Below are 22,219 nucleotides of genomic sequence, written 5' to 3' on the forward strand. Positions count from 1 at the left end.
TTGGCATCAACCTTTTTACTTTACTCCAAAATTACAAACCGATGAAATTACAAATTAAATCCTTTTAACATAATATTAAATATTTAATTCCATAAATTATTAATCTTTTGTGCTGTTATTCAGCTCCATCTTTGAGGAATGCTAGTAATTTCTGACTGAAGAACATGAGGCTTAAAGATAGTCATGCAAAGATTCTCACACCCCTGAGACATGAGGGAACTCAGCTGTCTGGGTTTCCTCCACTTCTTTGATAAGATGCTGGGAAGGCTGCCTCTTATCCCTGGGGGAAGAGAAGGGATACCACTAAGCAGTGACGACGATGATGATAGCAACTAACATTTATTGAGCATTTATTATGTATCAGGCACTATGCTATGAAATGTACTTATCTATAAGTGCAGACTGAAAGCATTGATTAATTATACTATATACATAACTTTAATCTGTATAATTTGAAATCTGCTTGTTGGGGCATCAGCCTTCAGGGTTGATAGAAGATGACTCTTGAATTTTTGAGGTTGACTGACTGTAAGATGATAGTTATAGTGACTTAGAAGGTGGTAATGAAGTTTATAAAAAGAAAGATGAGCTCTGTCTTGATAACATTGCAGTGGCAGAAAGAAAATCTGTATAAATATATAATTAGGTAGCTGTTGAAATGTCAAATATCATTGGCAAATTTGGAGATTATTCTTACAAAAATTCTAAGGAATGAATGAAATCTCCCAGGGCAGAGTTTCTTAACCTGGTATTAAACCTAAGATTTTATAGACCTCCTTGAAATTATATACTAAATTGTATATGTGCATGTGTATCTATGTATCATTTTTATTAGACTTTCAGTAGGGTCTGTGAGCAGAAGGCCCAAGGCCAGAGTGTTAAGGTATCTCTTGACTGGGGTAATGAAAGGCACCCTGAGACAGGCACTAAATGAGAAGATTATGAAAAAGAACCAACATCATTCAGCTAAGAATAAAGCAGATCAAAGGTTAGCCACATGAAGGTGATAGTTTATTTTTTTTAGAAATGATATTTCAATATGTTGCCTATGCTGGTCTCAGACTCCTTTGTAGTCATTTATTATGGTGCTTGAATCGTGAAAGAAAGAAAAAAGAAAGCTGGGAAATAAACACACAATCTTAATGGTCATCATTGGAAGTGGCTAGCATGCCAACTCCTTACTTTGAAAATTGGTACTTAAAGAGGAAGAATTAAGCATTCATTCTTCCAACCTATTGAAGTTTTTTTCAGAATAATAACTCTAGTTGACAAGAAAAAATACTTCTCTACAGAAGAATTTCACCTAATAAATGTGGCAGGAATCAATTAAAAAATCACAATTTTGCAACCCCTAATGAAATCATTGATTCATGTAACAGCCAGTAATGAATACTAAAACTGTTAGTGCTGTGGTTCTCAAAGTCAGGCCCCTGTTCCAGCATCTTAAATATCACTTGGATACTTCTTTAAGAAATATGAAATCTCAGGCTCTTTCCAAAACCAACTATGTCAGAAACTCTAAGGGTAAGTCCCAGTAAGCCGTGTGTTAACAAGCCCTCTGAGGGTTCTGACAATCACTGGAGTTTGAGAACCATGATATTAGGAGAAAGATTGCTAAGAATCTTTAATTGAAGGATCAGGCTGTCACTCCCAGTACTTACTGACCAATCTTAGCACTCCTAAAAGAAGAATCAGGTGTTATATTCCTCCTAGTAGAGGCACCTGTGATGTATTATTGGCACTCCCAAAAGATATTAAGCCTGAATCTATTCAGTCCTTTATAGAAACTATAGGAGATGGAAGAATAAGTTAAACAGTAATGTGAGGAAGCAAAGGACAAATCCAGAATATAGGATGACCGACCCAGTTTCTTCATGACACTGGCATAGGAAAAAGGGGGAGGGTGAGAGTAAGGGTACTGTTCCAGCGTAAAAGGGCTCCAGAAACAAAATAAACAAATATAAAATGTTCATCTTGGTTTGTATCCTGATTCAAACAAGCCAACTATGGAGATTTGAATTCAGATTGGGTATTAGATGATAATAAGGAATTGTTAATTATGTTAGGTTTGATAATGATATTGCACTTATGTAAGAAAATGTCATTTTTTAAGAGATACATAGAAAAGTATTTAGAGTGAAACAAATTGATGTCAAAAATTGCTTTATGTTACATGAGGAAAAAAAGGATAAATGAAACAAGTATGACAAAATGTTGATAACTCAAATTTGGGTGATTCATTATACTATTTAATATGATTTTATGTATGTACAAAACTTTCATAATAGAAAATTTTTAAAGATACCTGTGAAATAATGTATTTATTAGGACATTTCTACCTATGCTAACCTTCATCACAGTGTATTGTAATGGCCTGTTTACCTTGCCTGTGCTAGTATTTCTCAGACTATCAAACTGTCAATATTGAGTTTAAATTAGCCAGTCTGTTGCAGACCATGATTTTTGTAAAATGGCCATAAAAAATAATGACCAGAAAAGCAAAACTGGAGGGGGTGTTGACATACAAAATATAACCTTAGAAGTTTTCGTTATTAAAGTTAACAAACATAAAATTATATTTCACTTAACAATTAGAACCAAAATAAACATAGGAAACAAGAATTTTCTAAAAACTGTATTTATTCATCAAAAATACATAAGCAGATATGAGAGCTATCTGGCTGTGACATCTGTCACCCCACTGATCGCCAGGGTTGATTCGGCTGATCTGGCTGGCTAGACGGCTGTCCCCTTCCTCCCTCACCCCTCCATGTGTGTCCCTCCCAAAACTGCATGCTCGTTCGAAGAGGACAACCATCCCCAATAGAGGAGGACCAGTCTTTGGTCGAGGGTATATGAGTAGCTGCACTCCTCTGCCAGAACCTCCAAACAAGCTCTCAAGAATACACACATAAGCAGTTAGTATAGACAGTTGCTATTACATTCATAAGTTTGTTCTGTAAATAAGGTTTTTATTTTTTATTTTTATTATTTATTTAATATATTTATTTATTTATTTATTTTTGAGACAGAGTCTTGCTCTGTCTCCCAGGCTGGCATGCAGTGGCGCGATCTCAGCTCACTGCAACCTCCACCTCCCAGGTTCAAGCGATTCTCCTGCCTCAGCCTCCTGAGTAGCTGGGATAACAGGCGGCCGCCACCATGCCTGACTAATTTTTGTATACTTAGTTGAGATGGGGTTTCACCAGGTTGGCCAGGCTGGTTTCGAACTCCTGACCTCAGGTGATCCGCCCGCCTCAGCCTCCCAAAGTGCTGGGATTACAAGTGTGAGCTGCCACACCAGGCCATCAATAAGGTTTTTAATGTGAAACATAAATGTGCTTTTTGTATGTTAACTTCAAGACCATGTGTGTTAACTTGAGCTTGGATTGTGTTCCTCAAAGGGGTTGATGTATGCCTAAACAAATTTTATTTGCAGCCACATGTTTCTGGCTCACTTACTTCTATTACTGATTTCTCAGCAGATGTTACAGTTTTCAAGGATGCCTACACAGCAGAAATCATAAAGCATGGGGAAGATAATAGATACACTGGAATGCCTGCCGAGATTTTCACCTGAAGAGTGAAAGTGCCACTTCTCTAAATAGTTTGTCTCCGGAATTTAGACCATTTTTCTCACACTGTGTGTGAGATTACATTTACTGATAGGTGATGATTCTGTCTTTACATGGTAACTTTAGATTCAGATATACAATGCCTTTGTTTTTCAGACAGTGCCTTCCTGATGCCACGTTTCAAACTTTTTCTTTCCCCTTGCCTGTGGTACTCCCAATTTGGACTGATAGCTTCAAAAAACAATAACTATAGATTCCATTGTGCTTCCTGGGACTCATTTTGTAGTCAGTAGTTTGGGGTCTCTTTCTATATATGTAAACTTCCACTCATTCACATTAAATCTGTTAGATTTCTCTGTGTTGCCAAAAATCTCAAAAATCTTTCCCACTAACCTCCATTGACTCAGTACTTTCTTCAGGGAAAAAAAGAAGTTGTCTATTTGGACAAGTCAGTCATTTGTCCATGAAAAAAATGGTCTCATTTAGCGGTACAGCTTAAATAGCATTTTGTGTGGAATCTTAGGAGAGATATTATTAACTACTCAAAAGATATTCTCTTATAGAAAGCATATTGGCATTCCCCTCAGTAGGTTATATTTGCCCAAAGGTCCGTATTTATAGTGGACTTCCCAGCTCATCCAGTGTAGAAGTGAGCCTCTGGTTCGCTCTTATGCAGAGAAGGCACATTGTCTACTTGCCAGTTCTTAAACATAATCTGTCTCTGTTGGCAGTTTGGACATTTTGACTAAAAATTATGCATACTTGTTCTTAAGTGATCTGTTCTCCCTTAGAATTATGGATAGCTACTATGCAGGTTCTGCATAGGCAAGAGGAAGACGTAATGAGCTGACCATCTCAGTTTCTGATGCCAACCCATAAAAAAGAATAAAATGCCCACTTACATTTAAAGCCTGTAATATTTAGAATATGGCTAATAGCTAAGTACTAAGAATTATACGTGGGATGCTTTGTGCTTATGCTTAGTGCTAAGCATTGCAGAGTACAAAAGAGAATAATATGGTTCCTGTCTTCAGGAAGCTTAAATGAAGTTGTCTTTAATACTTCAAAACACTATGTGTTAGAGCCACAGTCCCCAACCTTTTAAATGGCACCAGGGACCAAATAAGTGGAGGACAATTTTTCCCAGGTTGGGGAGGATGATTTGGGGATGAAACTGTTCCACCTCAGATCATCAGGCATTAGTTAGATTCTCAAAAGGAGCATTCAACTTAGATCCCTCACATGTGCAGTTCACAATAGGGTTCACATTCCTATGGCAGGGGGCCGGGTTCCTAACAGGCCATGGACCAGTGCTGGTCCATGACCCAGGGGTTGAGGACCCCTCTTTTAAAGTAAGGGCTGTGTGTATACACATGTGTGTGTTCCTTGGGATATTTGTGATACACATGCAGATTATTACATACAGTGTGAGGCAGTGTATGATAAGTGACAAGGTGTTGAGAGAACAGGTTATTTCTGTTTGAAGTGAAGAGGGACTATTTAAGGTCAAGGTGGCATTTAATTAGAGTTTCGAAAGGATGGTTAGGGTCTGGTGTGATGGCTCACACCTGTAATCCCAGCACTTTGGGAGGCCAAGGCAGGAGGATTGCTTGAGTCCAGGAGTTTGAGCCCAGCCTGAACAACAGAGTGAGACCCCATCTCTACAAAAAATAAAATATTAATAATTAGCCAGATGTGGTGACATGCATCTGTAGTCCCAGCTGCTCAGGAGGCTGAGGTGGAAGGATTGATTGAATCCAGGAGGTTGAGGTTGAGGTGAGCTATAATCGCACACTGTACTGCACCCTGGGCAACAAAAGAGTGAGGCCCTGACTAAAAAATAAATAAACAAATAAAATAAAAGGATGGTTAGGATTTCAACAGGAGTCTAGTAAAGATGCTTAATATAATAAAAAAAATTATGTCAAATATTACAGCCCCAGATTGACTGTTCAGTCACCAGTTGTACAAATTCAGCCAGATTACTTAATCCCTCTGATTGTCAGCTTTCTCATCTATAAAATGGGAATTGAGTAATAGTTATCATAGAAGGTTTTAGGAAGATGAAATGAGACACTGTGATATGAACATGCTTTGTAAAGTATAAAGTATTGTATAAATGTTAGTAAATTTTATAGTAAGTAGGCCAGGCATGGTGGCTCACACCTGTAATCCCAGCACTTTGGGAGGCCAAGGCGGGCAGATCACCTGAGGTCAGGAGTTTGACACCAGCCTGGACAACATGGTGAAACCCCGTCTCTACTACAAATACAAAAATTAGCCAGGCGTGGTGGTGTGCACCTGTAGTCCCAGTTATTCGGGAGGCTGAGGCATGAGAATTGCTTGAACCTGGGGAGCAGAGGTTGCAGTGAGCCAAGATTACACCACTGCACTCCAGCCTAGGCGACAGACAAGACTCTGTCTCGAAAAACTAAAGAAAAAAATACATAGTAAATATTGAGAAGGACATGAGCCAAAGGCAGGGAATTTAAAAACCAGTAAGCTAATAAACACTAGAGCAGAAAATGTGTGCAGGTGACTGGGAATATTGAGTCACTCATACAGTTCCCTAGTTAGGACAATTATGTTAAATTTAAAAGTCTTTCAAGATTTGTGTTGATCAAAAGATAATTTCAGAGGACTTTCAGGTCTTTGGGTGAAATGTTAATGAGTGGTAATGTTTAGTTTTATTGAATTGATGTACATAGTTACATAGAATTAATTTTCAGGTAAGCTTCTTTATTAAAGATTATAACATTGCATAAAGATAGTATATCTTGCAAAATATATTTGTCTTATAGTTGAGAGAATATGGTTGTCATGACAATGTTTGGTTTAGAGCACAAGTCTGCATGTTCTTGGGTAGACGAGAATTCTTTCGAACAGCACAGGGTGTGAATTATTTAAGCTACTTCCAGGTATCACCATATCTCATGTTACAGGTGGTTTGTATAATAATTGCATGAAAACAGTGTTTCAGAAAAGATGTCTTTCTGTGTGACAAGATGTCAGAGAATTCATTTATTTCCTCTGTTTTACATAAATTTTATTTTTTTAAAGTGTGAAATAATAAGCTTTTCAACAAATAGAGAGAGTACCTAGACATTAAAAAAATCATGTTGAGTTGTACTGTGAATATTATGCTGCTTGCTGCTGACTGGTCTTGGGCTGTCACCATTTATTTGGACTCCAGTGAAATATGATTAGAAATATTTCTCCAGGCTGGGCACGGTGGCTCACACCTGTAATTCCAGTACTTTGGGAGGCTGAGGCAGGAGGATCACGAGGTCAGGAGTTCGAGACCAGCCTGGCCAACGTGGTGAAACCCCATCTATACTAAAAATACAAAAATTAGCTGGGCATGGTGGCAGGTACCTGCAATCCCAGCTACTCGGGAGGCTGAGGCAGAAGAATCATTTGAACCTGGGAGGTGGAGGTTGCAGTGAGCTGAGATCACGCCACTACACTCCAGCCTGGGCAACAGAGCAAGACTCCATCTCAAAAAAAAAAAAAGAAAAAGAAATACTTCTTCAAAGTCAAGAAACTTGGAAAACACCATATTACTTTATCACTAATTATTGTTTTTTAAAAAAAAAAAAACAACTTTTTTTTTTGAGACAGAGTCTCACTCTGTCGTCCAGACTGGAGGGCAGTGGTGTGATCTCGGCTCACTGCAAGCTCCGCCTCCTGGGTTCACACCATTCTCCTGCCTCAGCCTCTCCAGTAGCTAGGACTACAGGCACCCGCCACCATGCCTGGCTAATTTTTTGTATTTTTAGTAGAGACGGGGTTTCACCATGTTATCCAGGATGGTCTCAATCTCCTGACCTCGTGATCTGCCCACCTCAGCCTCCCAAAGTGCTGGGACTACAGGCATGAGCCACTGCTCCTGGCCAGAAAAAAAACTTTTTGAGGAAAAAAATTTCCTGACTACTAATAGTGGAGTTATTTTATTTTGGTGACTAATTCTTAATCCTCTCTTCATTTACAGACTATCTTGCTAATCATGGCCGGTTAAATGAGTCTGAAGCCAGGCGAAAATTCTGGCAAATCCTGTCTGCTGTTGATTATTGTCATGGTCGGAAGATTGTGCACCGTGACCTCAAAGCTGAAAATCTCCTGCTGGATAACAACATGAATATCAAAATAGCAGGTAACTGGGACACAACTGGCTCTAATAAGATCCGAAGTGAGCCACTGCACTCAGTGTGTGGAAACAGACCTGCAGGCGCAGATTCAGCAGCATTTCTACCTGATGACATCAGGCTATCTCAAAGTCCATTTTATTCATTTCCTTAGTTCTGTGTGTAATTAAAAGTAAGGGAATGAGTTCATTATTAATATACACAGGTCAGAGCTACATCTGGGGTCTGATATGTCCAGATTCCATTGGCAGGGTTTGGGGGTGCTCTGCTGGAAGAGGTACATTTATCTGAGTGTCAGAGTGACTGGAGAAAAGACAGGGCTGGAGGAGCAATGCTGGTTGCTGGTACTCTGGCCTGCTCTTCTAATTATGACTGATGGCTACAGCCAGAAGCAGAGAAAAGGCAAAAGAAGTGATGGAGGTAGAATGAGAAATAGTTGAGACAGAAAAGCACCTTTCCTTGCTCTGATACGATAGGGTTTTGATTTATAACATGAAAATTAAGTTGGGTAGAGATTAGTTTGCCTGTTTTTCTCCTTGCCTTTTCACAGTTGTAAAATGTTTTATTTTATATTCTCAGTCTCTTTATTTACATAGTCAAAACTCTCATTCACTCAATAAATATGTATCAGGTACTGTGCTATGTTAAGTACAATATGATATGTGGAAATCATTTCACAACATATCCATATATAAAAATAACATGTACACCTTGAATATACACAATTTTTGTCAATTACATTTTAATAAAACTGAAAAAATACAGTATGATAGTTGCAATTTTAAAAGTATATACAAACTGCATGGGAGTATAGGTGAGGGAATAAGCAGTCTACCTGAAGAGTCAGGGAAGCTTCACAAAGAAGGAATTATTTGAACTTAGACTTGAGAGAGAAGTTAGAGAAGCTTGCCAGGAAGATAAACAGAAGCAGAATGTTGCAGGCAGGTAGACAGAGATTGGAATGTTGGGGAACTGTAAATTCAAAACTGGTTACATGTAAAATCTGTAGGCATGCAGGATTGATACAGGGGGAGCAGATAAGTAAAGACCAGAATATGAAACATCTTGAATGCCATGTCAAAGATTTTATAGTTTATTCTGTAGGTAATGGGGAGTCTAGCCTACTGAAAATTATAGGGCATGGGTAGGGGTAAAGTGGAATTGGGATAACATGATTAGATTTGCATGTCAGAAATATGTCTCTGGCAGCAGAGTTAAGATAGGTGGGAGATGTGGGTGAGGTGGAAGACAGGAAGACTAATAAGGAATCTAGTGCAATAGTCCATTTAAGAAAACATGAGTCTGAACTAGAGCAGCAGCAGTAGAGGTTGAAGGTATGTAAGGGAGATTTTGTTTGACTTGGGTTTTGAAGAGAAAGAGTGTGGGTTAAAAGCTTAGCAAAGTTACACATGTTGGTGTTTTGTTCTAAGATTGTTAAAGAAGAGCAGGGAGACATCCAGATGACAGGGACTGACCAAGAAATTATTAATTGACCTGTTAGGTTGGATACTCATTGAACTTAGTAAGTTTAGGGACAAAGTAGCTTCCTCGGTTTGCTGTATATGGTGTAAAATATAAGGTAAAACCCTCATGTTTGTACATTGAACTGATTTGTTTCTGTGCCATTTCCCATTAGTTTTTGTCTTAGGCAATTAGGGGAAGGCAAATTATTTTTACTCATTTTAAATGTCAATATTACATATGTTACAGGATATGTAATGGATTTTCCATTCTATAGTCTGTGATTTTTTTTTTCTAATGGGATTGCCTGAATAAGACAAAATGTTTTTAAGTTAATTTGTTATATTCATTTGTGTGTGTGTGTATGTGTATATATATATATCACACATATACACGTATATATAAAGATTTATATCAATTTGTCATTTTTGTTGTGAAAATGTGATGCACAAAATTAGAATACTTTCATAGTTTATGTCTGTTCACTTCCATTTGTTTTTTTCCCTTCCTCTGCTTTTGGCCCTTCCATTTGGTGTCATTTATTTCACTCTTTTTTGCCAACCTTCTGTGAGGAACTTCACTGGGATATTTTGTTTAATGCTCCTTGAAAGCATCGGCTGCCCTAAAATTGTCTTTTTCAGAGAAGGTCTTTTTTTTTTTTTTTTTTTTTAAGTCCTTAGCTCTGTAGAAAGAAGGGGGAAAACTCCTGCTACACCTTTACATTCCCTTATTATCCAGACGAAATATTTACCAAAACAATAGCACAAAGGAGTTCTAGGAGTTGTTTTTTTTTCCAAGAGAACTATTTTATTTATTTTTTATTTATTTATTTTTTTTTTTTTTACTTTAAGTTCTGGGATACATGTGCTGAATGTGCAGCTTTGTTACGTAGGTATACATGTGCCATGGTGGTTTGTTGCACCTATCAACTCGTCATCTAGGTTTTAAGCCCTGCATGGATTAGGTATTTGTCCTAAGGCTCTCCCTCCCCGCCTCCCCTCACCCCCAAAGAGGCCCCCATGTGTGATGTTCCCCTCCCTGTGTCCATGTATTCTCATTGTTCAACTCCCACTTATGAGTGAGAACATGTGGTGTTTGGTTTTCTATTCCTTTAGTTTGCTGAGGATGATGGTTTCCAGCTTCATCCATGTCCCTGCAAAGGACATGAACTCATTCTTTTTTTATGTCTGCGTAGTATTCCATTGTGTATATGTGCCACATTTGCTGTATCCAGTCTATCATTGACAGGCATTTGGGTTGGTTCCAAGTCTTTGCTATTGTAAATAGTGCTACAAGAAACATACGTGCACATGTGTTCTAGGAGTTTTTTTAGGCAGAGAAAGGTTATAGGTGTGTAAATCATATGCTGTAGGAATTACAAAGTGCTGTCACTAACATCTCAAAATGTCAAAGTAAGACACCAAAGAAACTTGCGAACAAAAAACAGAATATTGCTTTGACGTTATAACCAAGTTTTGCCTGGCTATAGTATGTCTATTATAATTCTGGCATAAAATATAGGTAGGTCAAATCAGTGTTTCTGATGTCATTGTGTGATATCTTAGGTTTTTGTTTTGTCTTTTTGGTTTTTGTTTTTTAGTATCTAATCTTCAAGCCTTTCTAATTATATAGAAGTCAGATAAAAATTCAGATTGGTGAAGTTCTCTCTGGTGAAGACAGTGTGATGACTCACATTTAATTGAGCCCTCACTGTTTTCAGGTATTCTGCTAGATACTTACTTCATCTTCACAGCAATCTTGGGAGCCGCTTAGCTATTGCCAGTTACTAGATGAGAAAGCTGAGATGCAAAGAGATTAAAAAATTGGCCGAGCTGACACAGATAATAAGTAGCAGACCTGGAATTCAAACCTAGGTCTCTCTGACCACAGTATCTGTCCTTCTCCCACTACACCATTTTGTCATTTCCAAGCATTCTGTGTCACTTCTTCCTAAAGGGGTACTCACTAATTGAATTTTGGGGTCCATCATTCTATGGTTGTACATTTAGTGTCCCTGCTTCCATTCATTACAAGCAGACACACACACACGTGTGCACAGAGTATATCTAAGCACTCAAATTTTCTTGCCCACATTTAATTCTCTATCATCTCCACTATCCTCAAAAATTTTAGTAAATGTTTATTAAGCTTCTACTCTGCTCTTGGACTAAGTCCTGGATATTCATACATTTCAAGATAAAACAGCAGCAGTGACAAAAAGCTTAACTCTGCTCTTACCTCAAGGAGTTAATCAAATAAGAACCAGACCTTTAAGTTAATATAACACAAAAAGATCATTGTTTTCAGGGACATGAGGCTAGGAGAAAGACTAACTCTGTCTGGAAGAATCAGGGAAATTATTAGCTAACACTTGATTAACAAGAAGGTATTTGTGGCAGGATTGGGGATTGGGGAGACAGAGAAAGAAAGAGGGAGAGGCCAGGCTCGGTGGCTTATGCCTGTAATCCTAGCACTTTGGGAGGCCAAGACGGGCAGATTGCCTGAGCTCGGGAGTTCGAGACCAGCCTGGGCAACATGGTGAAACCTCGTCTCTACTAAAATACAAAAAATTAGCCAGGAATGGCAGCATGCGCCTGTAGCCCCAGCTACTCGGGAGGCTGAGTCAAGAGAATTGCTTGAACCCAGGAGGTGGAGGTTGCAGTGAGCTGAGATCCTGCCACTGCACTCCAGCCTAGGCAACAGAGCGAGACTCAGTCTCAAAAAAAAAAAAAAAACACACACACAAAAAGGAGAGAGGGAGAGAGAGAGATAGAGATCGAGGCTGGGGTATCTGCCTCAAGCAGATGGATCCACACATGCAAAGGCTGAGAGGCCAGAGCGAATTGGAGTGGTAAGGAAACTGCAGGTATTAGCCAGTGAGAATGATAGGAAAAAAGCCAGGAGAGGCGGGCATGGGCCAGATCATTCACATGCTATAAAGTGTTTAGATGGATTCCAATGTCTTTAAAGAATTTCTCTAGGATATTTATTTTTATCTGTAAATTTTATAACTTCTTGATGGCCCTGATTTTCTTTAAGGATCATCTTCTTATCTCTGAGAACTCTTAAATCTTAATGGAATCTAACACATGGGAAAAATAGGGCTCCATGGGAAGAAATTACAAGAACCCTTACAAAGTTATTCCCTCAAATTATACTTTTTTCTGGGTTTTTTTTTTTTTGGCTTATGAAAATCTCTTTAATTGCAAAATAAGCTGAATAAATGAACTGCTTTAGCCATCTTGTATATTGAAATTGAAGAGAAGCACAAAATTAAAATATTTTTGTGTTTATAAAACAAAATGGAATAGAAGTATCAAACATGGTTCATTTTAATAAATAACAGAAACATGGCTTTGAGATCAGTTTCCAGGTTATGTTTTCCTCGTGGGTAAAAACTTGAGACAGGCCGGGCGCAGTGGCTCACGCCTGTAATCCCAGCACTTTGGGGGGCCAAGGCGGGCAGATCACGAGGGCAGGATTTCGAGACCATCCTGGCCAACATGGTGAAACCCCGTCTCTACTAAAAATACAAAAATTAGCTGGGCATGGTGGTGCATGCCTGTAATCCCAGCTACTCAGGAGGCTGAGGCAGGAGAATCACTTGAACCAGGGAGTCAGAGGTTGCAGTGAGCCGAGATTGTGCCACTGCCCTCCAGCCTGGTGACAGAGGAGACTCCGTCTCAAAAAAAAAAAAAAAAAAACTTGAGACACTAATGAGCCATGGATTCACCCACACCAGTGTGTACTCATTGCCTCAACCATGAGACCTGCGACCTTTGTAAAAAGTGAGTGTGAGGACATTCACAGTAGGAGGCTGAATGCAAATACTGGCTTTCAGTAGTTTTAGTAATTGCAGTACTATTTCCACCTGTTTTGGCCCTGGCTGTTCAGGCATTAAGTTGAGAATAAAATAGATGAGGAATCTTTAGTTTTATTCTCCAACTTTCCCAATCTAAAATGTTTATAATAAATACTTAAATAAGGATAAAAATCTATGAATTAATCACACGTCAAACAGGGCTTCATGTAGAGTACTGAGTTGAGTAGCAGTGCTGGTGCAAATTCTGTCTGTGCCACTTAGTAGCTATAACCTTGGGCCGATTATTTACCCTTTCTAGGCCTGGGTTTCCATATCTATTAAATACAAATCTGTTTTTCAGGAACAGATTATAGGGATTGGTGATAATATTGGAGACAGGGAGGCGATGTAGGGTAATAGGTCAGAGTATGGGCTGTATAGTCAGGATACCTGAGTTTGAATCTGCCACTTACTAGCTTTGTGACCTTGACCACGTTTCCTGACTTCTCTCTTCTCAGTTTCCTTATCTGTAAAGGGAGAGTGATAAAAGTTCATATCTCATAGTGATTATTACTTGAGTTGATATTTGTAGGGTACTTAGAACAGTGCCCGGCACACAGTGCTAGTTAACCGTTTGTTAAATAAATTGTTAGATAAAGCTCCTGGCACCATGTAAACACTCAATACAAGGTAGCTATTATTTGTATTCAATGTATAATTGATTCCCTGTGAAAACAAAGCCTTAAAATTTTAATAGCCATATAACCCTCTCGGCATGTTTTTTTAATTAACTAAGGCTTTAAAGCCTTATTAATACAAACCTTTTAGGACCAAGGAAAGTTTTTCACATATTCTCAATTGTCTCTGGTTGATGCAACTTAATTTTTTGCTGAGAGAGACCTTAAATGTAATTAGTATTGTATAATTGGCCTGATTAATCTGACCTGTACTTCACGAGTCACTTGTCTTTAGCCCAAGAGGAATGCTTCCTTTCTGATTTGAGGCAGTGGCCCATCATTGCTTCTAGCAACCTTCCTACTTACTAGATGACCTTGAGTCAAGGTTTCTGTATATATGATTTCAGATTTGTCCCCTAGAACTGAAAAAGGGTAGGAGAGGCAAAGATAGGAAAAATATTTTTAAAAAATTTTTAAGTATTTTATTTTTATTGGGAAAATATTTATTGTAAGTCTTCCATTTGTTATCCTTCTGCCACTAGCATTACGTAAAAAGTAAAAAGAGCTTTACATCAAAAAGCACCATGAAACTTTGTATCCTTAAGTCCTACTTAGCATTCCACAGTAAGCTGGGAATATGGAAGATGGCTCAAAGGGTTTGGTTTGATTTGATTTTTTTTCCCTCTTCATTTCTCTTCCCCTTCATTTAAGCTAAGGAAGATTATTTATTTGCTTCTTAGCTCATTGAACTCTCTGACTGGACAAATAGATGTCTTACATTGGTCAGCAGGATCACATTTCATCTCAACTGTGATGATTGTTCCCTTCCCTCCTGTCAGATGGGAGAGTGACTGATGTTTGGAAATGAACTGTGCAACTGACCTTTTCGTGCTGGTGGGCAACAAAGTATGCATTGACGTCAGTGTTGGCCGATCCACATTCAGTTTGTGCAATGGGTCAGCTTCATCTCTATCACTCTCCACCTCTCATTTGTCAGCTTTCATTTCCTCATAATTGTCTTCTTCACTCCTATTATAATTACAAAGGATGTGTAACTCTTCATCGAGGCTGGGTAGCTGAATTCTGCTGGTAATTTTAGAAACAAGGATAAATTTAACCCTAAAGCCATCTGCTGCTCTGTAGGAGGATTTTTTAAATTATAAATTAGACATTATAACACACTGCTGGAGATTAAAAATTGCCTCAGTGGTGTTGATTCCTAGAAATCATTTACTTTTCCTTAGCTTGAAGATTGGTTTTCAATGTTTTGTGTGCTTTTTTCCTTTTTTAAAAAAAAGGACTTAGTTTAACCTAACGATTTTCTTATTTAGTCTCCTATTTAAATAAAAAACCTAAAAGTATTTAGCAAGTGTAATCTTTTGCAACAGTAAACATTGACAAACTGTTTAAATCTTATGTATATTTTTCACCGCCTCTGTTTCATTCTGTTTTCTGGCTAGTCAAAAAGTGGTCTGGAGACCAGCAGCATGAGCATCACATCAGAGCTTGTTACAAATGCAGAATCTGAGGCCCATCCCTAAACGTACTGAGTCAGAATCCGCACTTTAGCAGTTTCCCCAGGTGATTTATATGCATGTTAGTATTTGATTTATTTCATTATTTCATTCCAACAAACAGAATTCTCCATTTTGTATTTGGTTCCCATTAGACAACAATCATCAGAGTTAGCTTATTTACTCTATGCAAGACCCTCTTATTCCTAAAACATTGTGCCTTTGCTAATGATGTTTGGGCACTGATAATTTATATAATTTAGTGATGACAGTGATAATGGTTTTTGTTAGGACCATATAGGTCAGTCAGTCAACTTTCAAAATACAGAGCAGAAAACAACAATAGCAGCTCTAGGGCTGTGTTCAGATATATCCTTGGTCTGCTGCGGCTGGTTAATTAAGTAAGAGACAGAGGACTCAGCTTTTGAGGCCTAGTTGATTTTCATGAGAGTCGATAACTGATCTGTAATTAAAGACTCTACCCCTAATCCTCTTCTATAAATATTTCAGGCCATATAGAACCCAGGTGAGAGAATATGAATACAAATTGGAGAAGACTAAGGAATCATGAGGCTAAATGCAATGTGGAATCCCTGAACTGAAAAGGAACATGTGACAAAACTCATGAAATGTTAAGTCTGTAGTTTAATTAATAGTAGTGAATCAGTGTTTTGATAATTGAAGCTTAGTTTTGATAATTATACTGTAGGTATGTAAAATGTTAACATTAGAGGAAGCTGGGTGAAGGGTATGGGGAATTCTGAATTTACTGTTGCAACTCTTCTGTAAATCTAAAAGTATTTCAAAATTAAAAGTTTAAAAAAGTCAAAATGAAGCCACGTGGCATGGCACAAATGTTTTGTTTATAATAGCAAGCAGAATGTCTGAGGAACATAGCCATAGTTTTAGGTATTAACCTGCATATCACAATTAGAGAAGACATTAAACTAGAAAGATGTTTGCTTTCTAGCAGGGCTAGGCTGGATCTGAGTCTGGTAGAGAGAGAGACGAATGCCCAAGTGATTGTTTTCATAATGTTTTCCAAAAGTCAGATGATGATGTGGAGTCTTATTATTTTGTGTTGTTGCAAGACTTCTGTGTTTGTACAGTGGTTGACATGTGTATGGAATGCTGATGTTTAATGAAGGAATGAATGAATGTGGTTAGTATGATGAAGCATGAGTATAGTCCATTTCATTTGAATAAATGGCAGTAAGAAATAAATCCTGCATTTTCACATTTCATTCCCCCCCTACTCACCTCCCACTTCACTATATGCATTTAGGCAGAAAGCTGCAGACTGGATGAAGCAAGTTATCCAGATTCCTGTGAAGAAATTAAAAGGCTCTTATTTTTAAGTGTCTTTTGCTGCCACTTTTTAACCCTGACAATTATTAACTTCTTCAAAAATAACTATTTTTGACATGCCAGTGAGAGACATAAAGGTGGTGGTTAACAATGAAGGCTCGAAGTAGTTAAACTTGGTTTCTATTCCACTGCTGCAACTTAGTAGCTAGCTGTATAACCTCTGGCAAAATACTTAACTTTATACCCTCACTTTCTCCTAAAATAAGGATACTTCATAGAACTAAGAAGAAATTATCTTCAGAGAGTTTAAATCAGCTCCTGTCACATAGTAAAGCACTTTTAAGAGGTGGAAACAACATATTCATCTAGCAGATCTTTATCGAGCAGCTGTTGTCTGCAGATGATATGCTGAGAGCTGGGAGTACAGACTGTTGTCCCCCATTCCCTGCTCCCGAGGAACTTAGTCTGATGGGATAGACAGATAAGTAAAATAATAAATAATAATAGCAATGATAGCTTCTGTTTATTGACTACCTACTATGTTTCAACCGCAATATAATATCTATTTCTATTAATTCAACTACTTCATGAAATGTAAGTATTGTCCCTATTTTTCAAATGAGGAAACCAAGGCTCTAAGAAGTTAAGTAATTTGTCCAAGATTGCATAGCTAATAGAAAACCCAGGATTTGATCCCCAATCTGCCTAACACCAAAGTCTTCCTTAACCCATTCTTCAGATGATTACAAATACAGTGTTTGGCAGAGGGCAGTGGCTCACACCTGTAGTCCCAGCACTTTGTGGGCTGAGGCAGGAGGGTCACTTGAGCCGAGGAGTTTAAGACCAGCCTACACAACATAGTGAGACCTTGTCTCTACCCAAAAAAAAAAAAAAAAAAAAAGAAAAAAGGGAAAAAAAATTAGCCAGGCATGGTGGCGTGAGTCTATGGTCCCAGCTGCTTGGAAGGCTGAGGCAAAAAGATCACTTGAGCCTGGGAGATGAAGGCTACAGTGAGCTGTGATTCACACCACTGCCCTCCAGCCTGGGCAACAGAGCAAGACCAGTCTCAAAAGAATATATAAATATAACATTTGAAGTGCTTTGACAAGGTTATAGAAGACCTCAGCACATGTAATATTGTAACAGCTTAGTGAGCCTGTCTTTCAGTGTTTCTTTTAATATCCCTATAGACCCAAGTTTCTATATTCATATTACCTACAGAAAATAGAAATAACTGCTTAGTACCACTCCTCCTGTAAGCAAACAGGAAGCTTTCTTTGTGCTAGATTTGTAAAGCAGAGGTTGAAACGGGGCTACCACGGGTCCAGAGAAGCGTTCCCAGCTCTTGTTCTCTTGCCTGTGAAGTGTACTATGAGAGCCTAAGGCAATAAAGAGGCCAGGCCACCTTCTTGACAGGCCTCTGTCCCATTCACTCCTTTGAGTTTATTTCACCAGCTGTGGGGAAGTTCAGAATGAAGTGGCTCTATAAGGGCTCCTGGAGACATTAAAACTTACCAATGGGCCAGGTGGTGGCTCACACCTGTAATCCCAGCACTTTGGGAGGCCACAGCGGGTGGATTGCGTCAGCCCAGGAGTTGGAGACCAGCCTGGGAAACATGGCAAATCCCTGTCTCTACTAAAAATACAAAAATTAGCCTGGTGTGGTGGAGCACACCTGTGCTACTCAGGAGGTTGAGGTGCGAGGACTGCAGTGAGCTGAGATCGTGCCATTGCACTCTAGCCTGGGCAACAGAGCAAGACCCTATCTCAAAAAAGAAAAGAAAGAAAGAAAGAAAAACAACCTTACCAATGCTATTTGGAGAGTATCCTCAATTTACAGGCACTAAAACTCATCCTGTGATTATGGTTTAAAGTGCAGCAATTATTGTATGTATTTCAGGATCTCTGAACACACATCCGAGAGCTTCTTGTGCTGCTTTATCCTGTGAGTGAAATTAACATTTGAACATAGTCCTTGACTCATTTAACATCTAGTCCTTGACTCATGAGAACATCTAGTTTTCGACTCATGGGAACATCTAGTCCTTGACTCATTTGAGAGTATAGTTTTTCTAGAAAATTAGAAATATATATATCTGTATGTGTCCATATGAGATATGATGTTCTAGGAGTGGTTAGTCATAGAGGTGGTACTGTGAAGATAAGGCCTTTCTGACAGTCATTTTGGAAAGTGGACTGTGGAGCTGAGCTGAGGTTACATTGTAAAGAGAGAACTTCTCCCTGGCACCACCTTTGCCTCACACTCCTGGATACCAAAGGCAGACCACAGTGTTGTTCACCAGGTTTAGACTGTATCTGAAGCTCTTTCCCCAGATGTACCCTCTTTTCTCTCCTAAACCTTGAAGCTCCCTCTAAACTTTTTCTACCCCTCCTATCTACTTTTTTGGGACCTTTTTCTCTGAAAGGCAACAGTTGGTGGTAATGGTTTCACAGGAGGAGGAGAGCTGACCTTTCACGTCTAGTATGCTCTGGCATTTTACATTCTTATTCTCATTTAATCCTCACAGCATCCTATCTGGGTAGGTGGATTATCACTACATTTATAGATATGGAAAAAATAACTTTCCTAGAGGACTTGAAGCTTGAAAGTGATAAAACTGGTAATTAGCTGTAGTTCTCATAACTTCATAGGTTGTACTCTTCCATGAAGCTGTAATAATGGGGATTGTTACTGTTATTACTGTTACTACTGCTTGCCTCTAGTTTTTATGTTAGCAAGCTAAGAGAATGCTTTGCCTAAGGTGCACATGTATGTATGGTCTCAAGGTATGAATGGAGTGAGCTTATTTTAACACATTGGGCCTTTACAGCAACCTGCTGACTAAGCGTATTTATCATTTTCACTTTACAGATGGGGAAACTAAGGCTCACAAAGACTGATCCAAAGTCACAAAGCCAGTCAATCTGTCTGGCAGTAGAGACTTGGTCCAGTCTTTCTTGAGCCATCTCTTAAAGCTCACTGTGCATGCAATGCTGTGCTCCAGCTGGGTGGAGAGCCAGTTCCTGTCACTGAGACAGGCTCTTCAGTCAGGAGTATGTAGCAACATAAGACAGCATGAGTATAACTTAACAAGATAATAGGTATTTGTTTCTTCGGTAAGAATATGAGACTATAAAGGCTTAGCAAAAGGGTATGAACTTGCATTTGTAACAATACTTACTAAATTTTTTAATGCATGTTGAAGGCATCTAAGTAGTGTTTCCAGAGTGCATTCTCTGTATCAAAACTGTAGAGTCAGTATGGCTAAGATCATAAGGAGAAGGCCATTAACTGTTTTGAACTATAATGCCACTGCGATCCATAAATTAGTAAATAAGTGATGGTGATAGGTGGCTTGTGGCTGGGCTATGTGGCCATCATATGTTAATGAGCTATTCAGATGGTTATCTGCCTAAAACAGGATATGTGGACCAACACTTAGAGGGTTGTTACTTAGGAAACACTGCACTCAGTTGCCTTCAAGGGTTATATATCTGGGGTAATGGCAGCCAGTCACTCAGTTGTGTTTAGGTGAATGTCTTAGAGCTTTACTCATTTGTTTCTTTCCTTATAGACCATTTAAGATAAAGAGCTCTTTAGCAGTCATCAGGTAATTGAAATTCTAAGATTATCAAATACTAGTTGGGTTGTCCACTTTAAGGCTGATTTTCTTTCACATGATATAAAGTATTTTTCCAGTCTCTCACTTACTCTCTTTGGGAAGAAAACTTGATTCATTTACACATTCATTCAGCAACATTCATTGAGTACTATTTGCTAGTCATTGTGCTAATGCCAGGGAAACATCACAAAATAAGATGCCATCCCAGTCCTCACAGTAAATAGTAGTGATATTGTTAATATAGCATATTATAAAATTTATTACAGAGAAATGCAGTATAGTTTGAGAGCATAGATGAAAGTAACATTTATTTCCATCCTAATAGATTTCGGTTTTGGAAATTTCTTTAAAAGTGGTGAACTGCTGGCAACATGGTGTGGCAGCCCCCCTTATGCAGCCCCAGAAGTCTTTGAAGGGCAGCAGTATGAAGGACCACAGCTGGACATCTGGGTACTGCTTTGCTTTGCTGTGTTGTTAAATGCATCTATACTGATAATACTTGGTGTTCTGGCCCATCTTAGAAGCTCCTGGTACTTAACACATAAGCAGTATTTCATATTTTCCCCATCCACTGGACTATAATTACTCAGAGCATCTTGAAATGGATCCCTAGGAAAGAATTTCTAAGGATAGGTGTTGTCATCCTAATATCAGCAGTAATTTAAAGTTAAGTAGTAATCAAAATGATCAGATTCAAATTCTTTGGTATTTATGATAAGATACTTATTGTAGTAGTCAGGGTTTTGGATTTTTTTCAAATTCTGAGAAAATAATAAATCCAGACAGGAATTTTTCAGTCCATATGATTTCAAGAGCCCTGGGGATGTTCAGGAAAACAAAGAGTGTTTGACGTTCTTGGTAGAAAAGTCTCTGCATTGTTTTCTTCCCTAGAGTATGGGAGTTGTTCTTTATGTCCTTGTCTGTGGAGCTCTGCCCTTTGATGGACCGACTCTTCCAATTTTGAGGCAGAGGGTTCTGGAAGGAAGATTCCGGATTCCGTATTTCATGTCAGAAGGTAATCAACTTTTCATCTTATTAATGGTGTTTTACAGTGTTAGTGCTCCAAGTGAAATGCCTAGGTAAAAGCTTCTTTTTTTCTAAGAGTTTGGGTGCCAAATAAAGTGACTGAGCTGTAGGTTAAAAGCTATAGAAAGAAGCAACCTCCTTTATGTAGGCGAGACAGGTTCCAGCCTTCTACTTGTAACTAAACACACAGCATTTCCCAGATTAAGAGCAGCATGTCTTCTCATTTATTCTGGGTCTATAAATGTCCCAGGTTTATTTTAGATTTAACGAAGCCCTTTGTAGATACAGATTCACAACCATTTTACTCCAATATGAAATGAACTTTATAAAATTAAAATTTTTTTAATTAAATAAAAAGCCAAACTGGCAAAACTCTGCTAAATTCAGATGATATGCCATAATCCCTGCCTGTCGTGTATTGAGCTGTTACCTAGACAGCAGTTAAGTTTACCCCTTAGTTTCATTTTGGTTATCATTCTTAACTCTGTTCTTTCTACTAAGAGTAGAAATAATAACTCTTCATAGTTAAGAGCATGGACTGTGAAGGCAGACTACCAGACTGCCTGGTTTTAATCCTGAGTCCACTGGTTACTGGCCATATGACTTTCACAAGTTTTATCTCCTCTCTATCTGCTTCAATTTCCCCATCTATAAAGTGGAAATAACAACAGCACCTACCGCACGGGTGTTGTAAGGTTTAATTAAATTAATCTGTCAGTCAGGTGCAGTGGTTTATACCTGTAAGTCCAGTGGTCTGGGAGGCTGAGGCGGGAGGATCTCTTAAGGCCAGGAGTTGGAGACCAGCCTGGACAATATTGCAAGACCCTGTCTCTACAAAAAAGTTTTTTTTCAATTAGCCGGGTGTGGTGGCATGCACCTGTAGTCCTAGCTACTCAGGAAGCTGAGGCAGAAGGATTGCTTCCAGTGAGCTGTGATTGCATTACTGCACTCCATCCTGGGCAATAGACTGAGACCCTGTCTCCAATAATAATATAATAAATAGGCATAATCTGTGTAAAGCACTTAGCACAGTGCCTGCCATATAGTGACAGGAGGTTACCTTATGTGTGAGTGAAGAGCATCATGTC

The 22,219-nt window shown here is 38.6% G+C and overlaps 1 protein-coding gene across 1 annotated transcript in view; it reads left to right on the forward strand.

Annotated features, from left to right (window-relative positions):
* Positions 1-22,219, forward strand: part of SIK2 (salt inducible kinase 2) — a 128,790-nt gene that overhangs the window by 78,407 nt on the left and 28,164 nt on the right. The window contains exons 4-6 of the mRNA XM_003805437.6: positions 7,567-7,728; positions 20,431-20,555; positions 20,997-21,120. Coding sequence (XP_003805485.1) covers positions 7,567-7,728; positions 20,431-20,555; positions 20,997-21,120 — 411 coding nt within the window. The remainder of the gene's footprint in view (positions 1-7,566; positions 7,729-20,430; positions 20,556-20,996; positions 21,121-22,219) is intronic.

This window comes from Pan paniscus, chromosome 9 (genome assembly GCF_029289425.2).
Source record: "Pan paniscus chromosome 9, NHGRI_mPanPan1-v2.0_pri, whole genome shotgun sequence".
Taxonomy (NCBI): domain Eukaryota; kingdom Metazoa; phylum Chordata; class Mammalia; order Primates; family Hominidae; genus Pan; species Pan paniscus.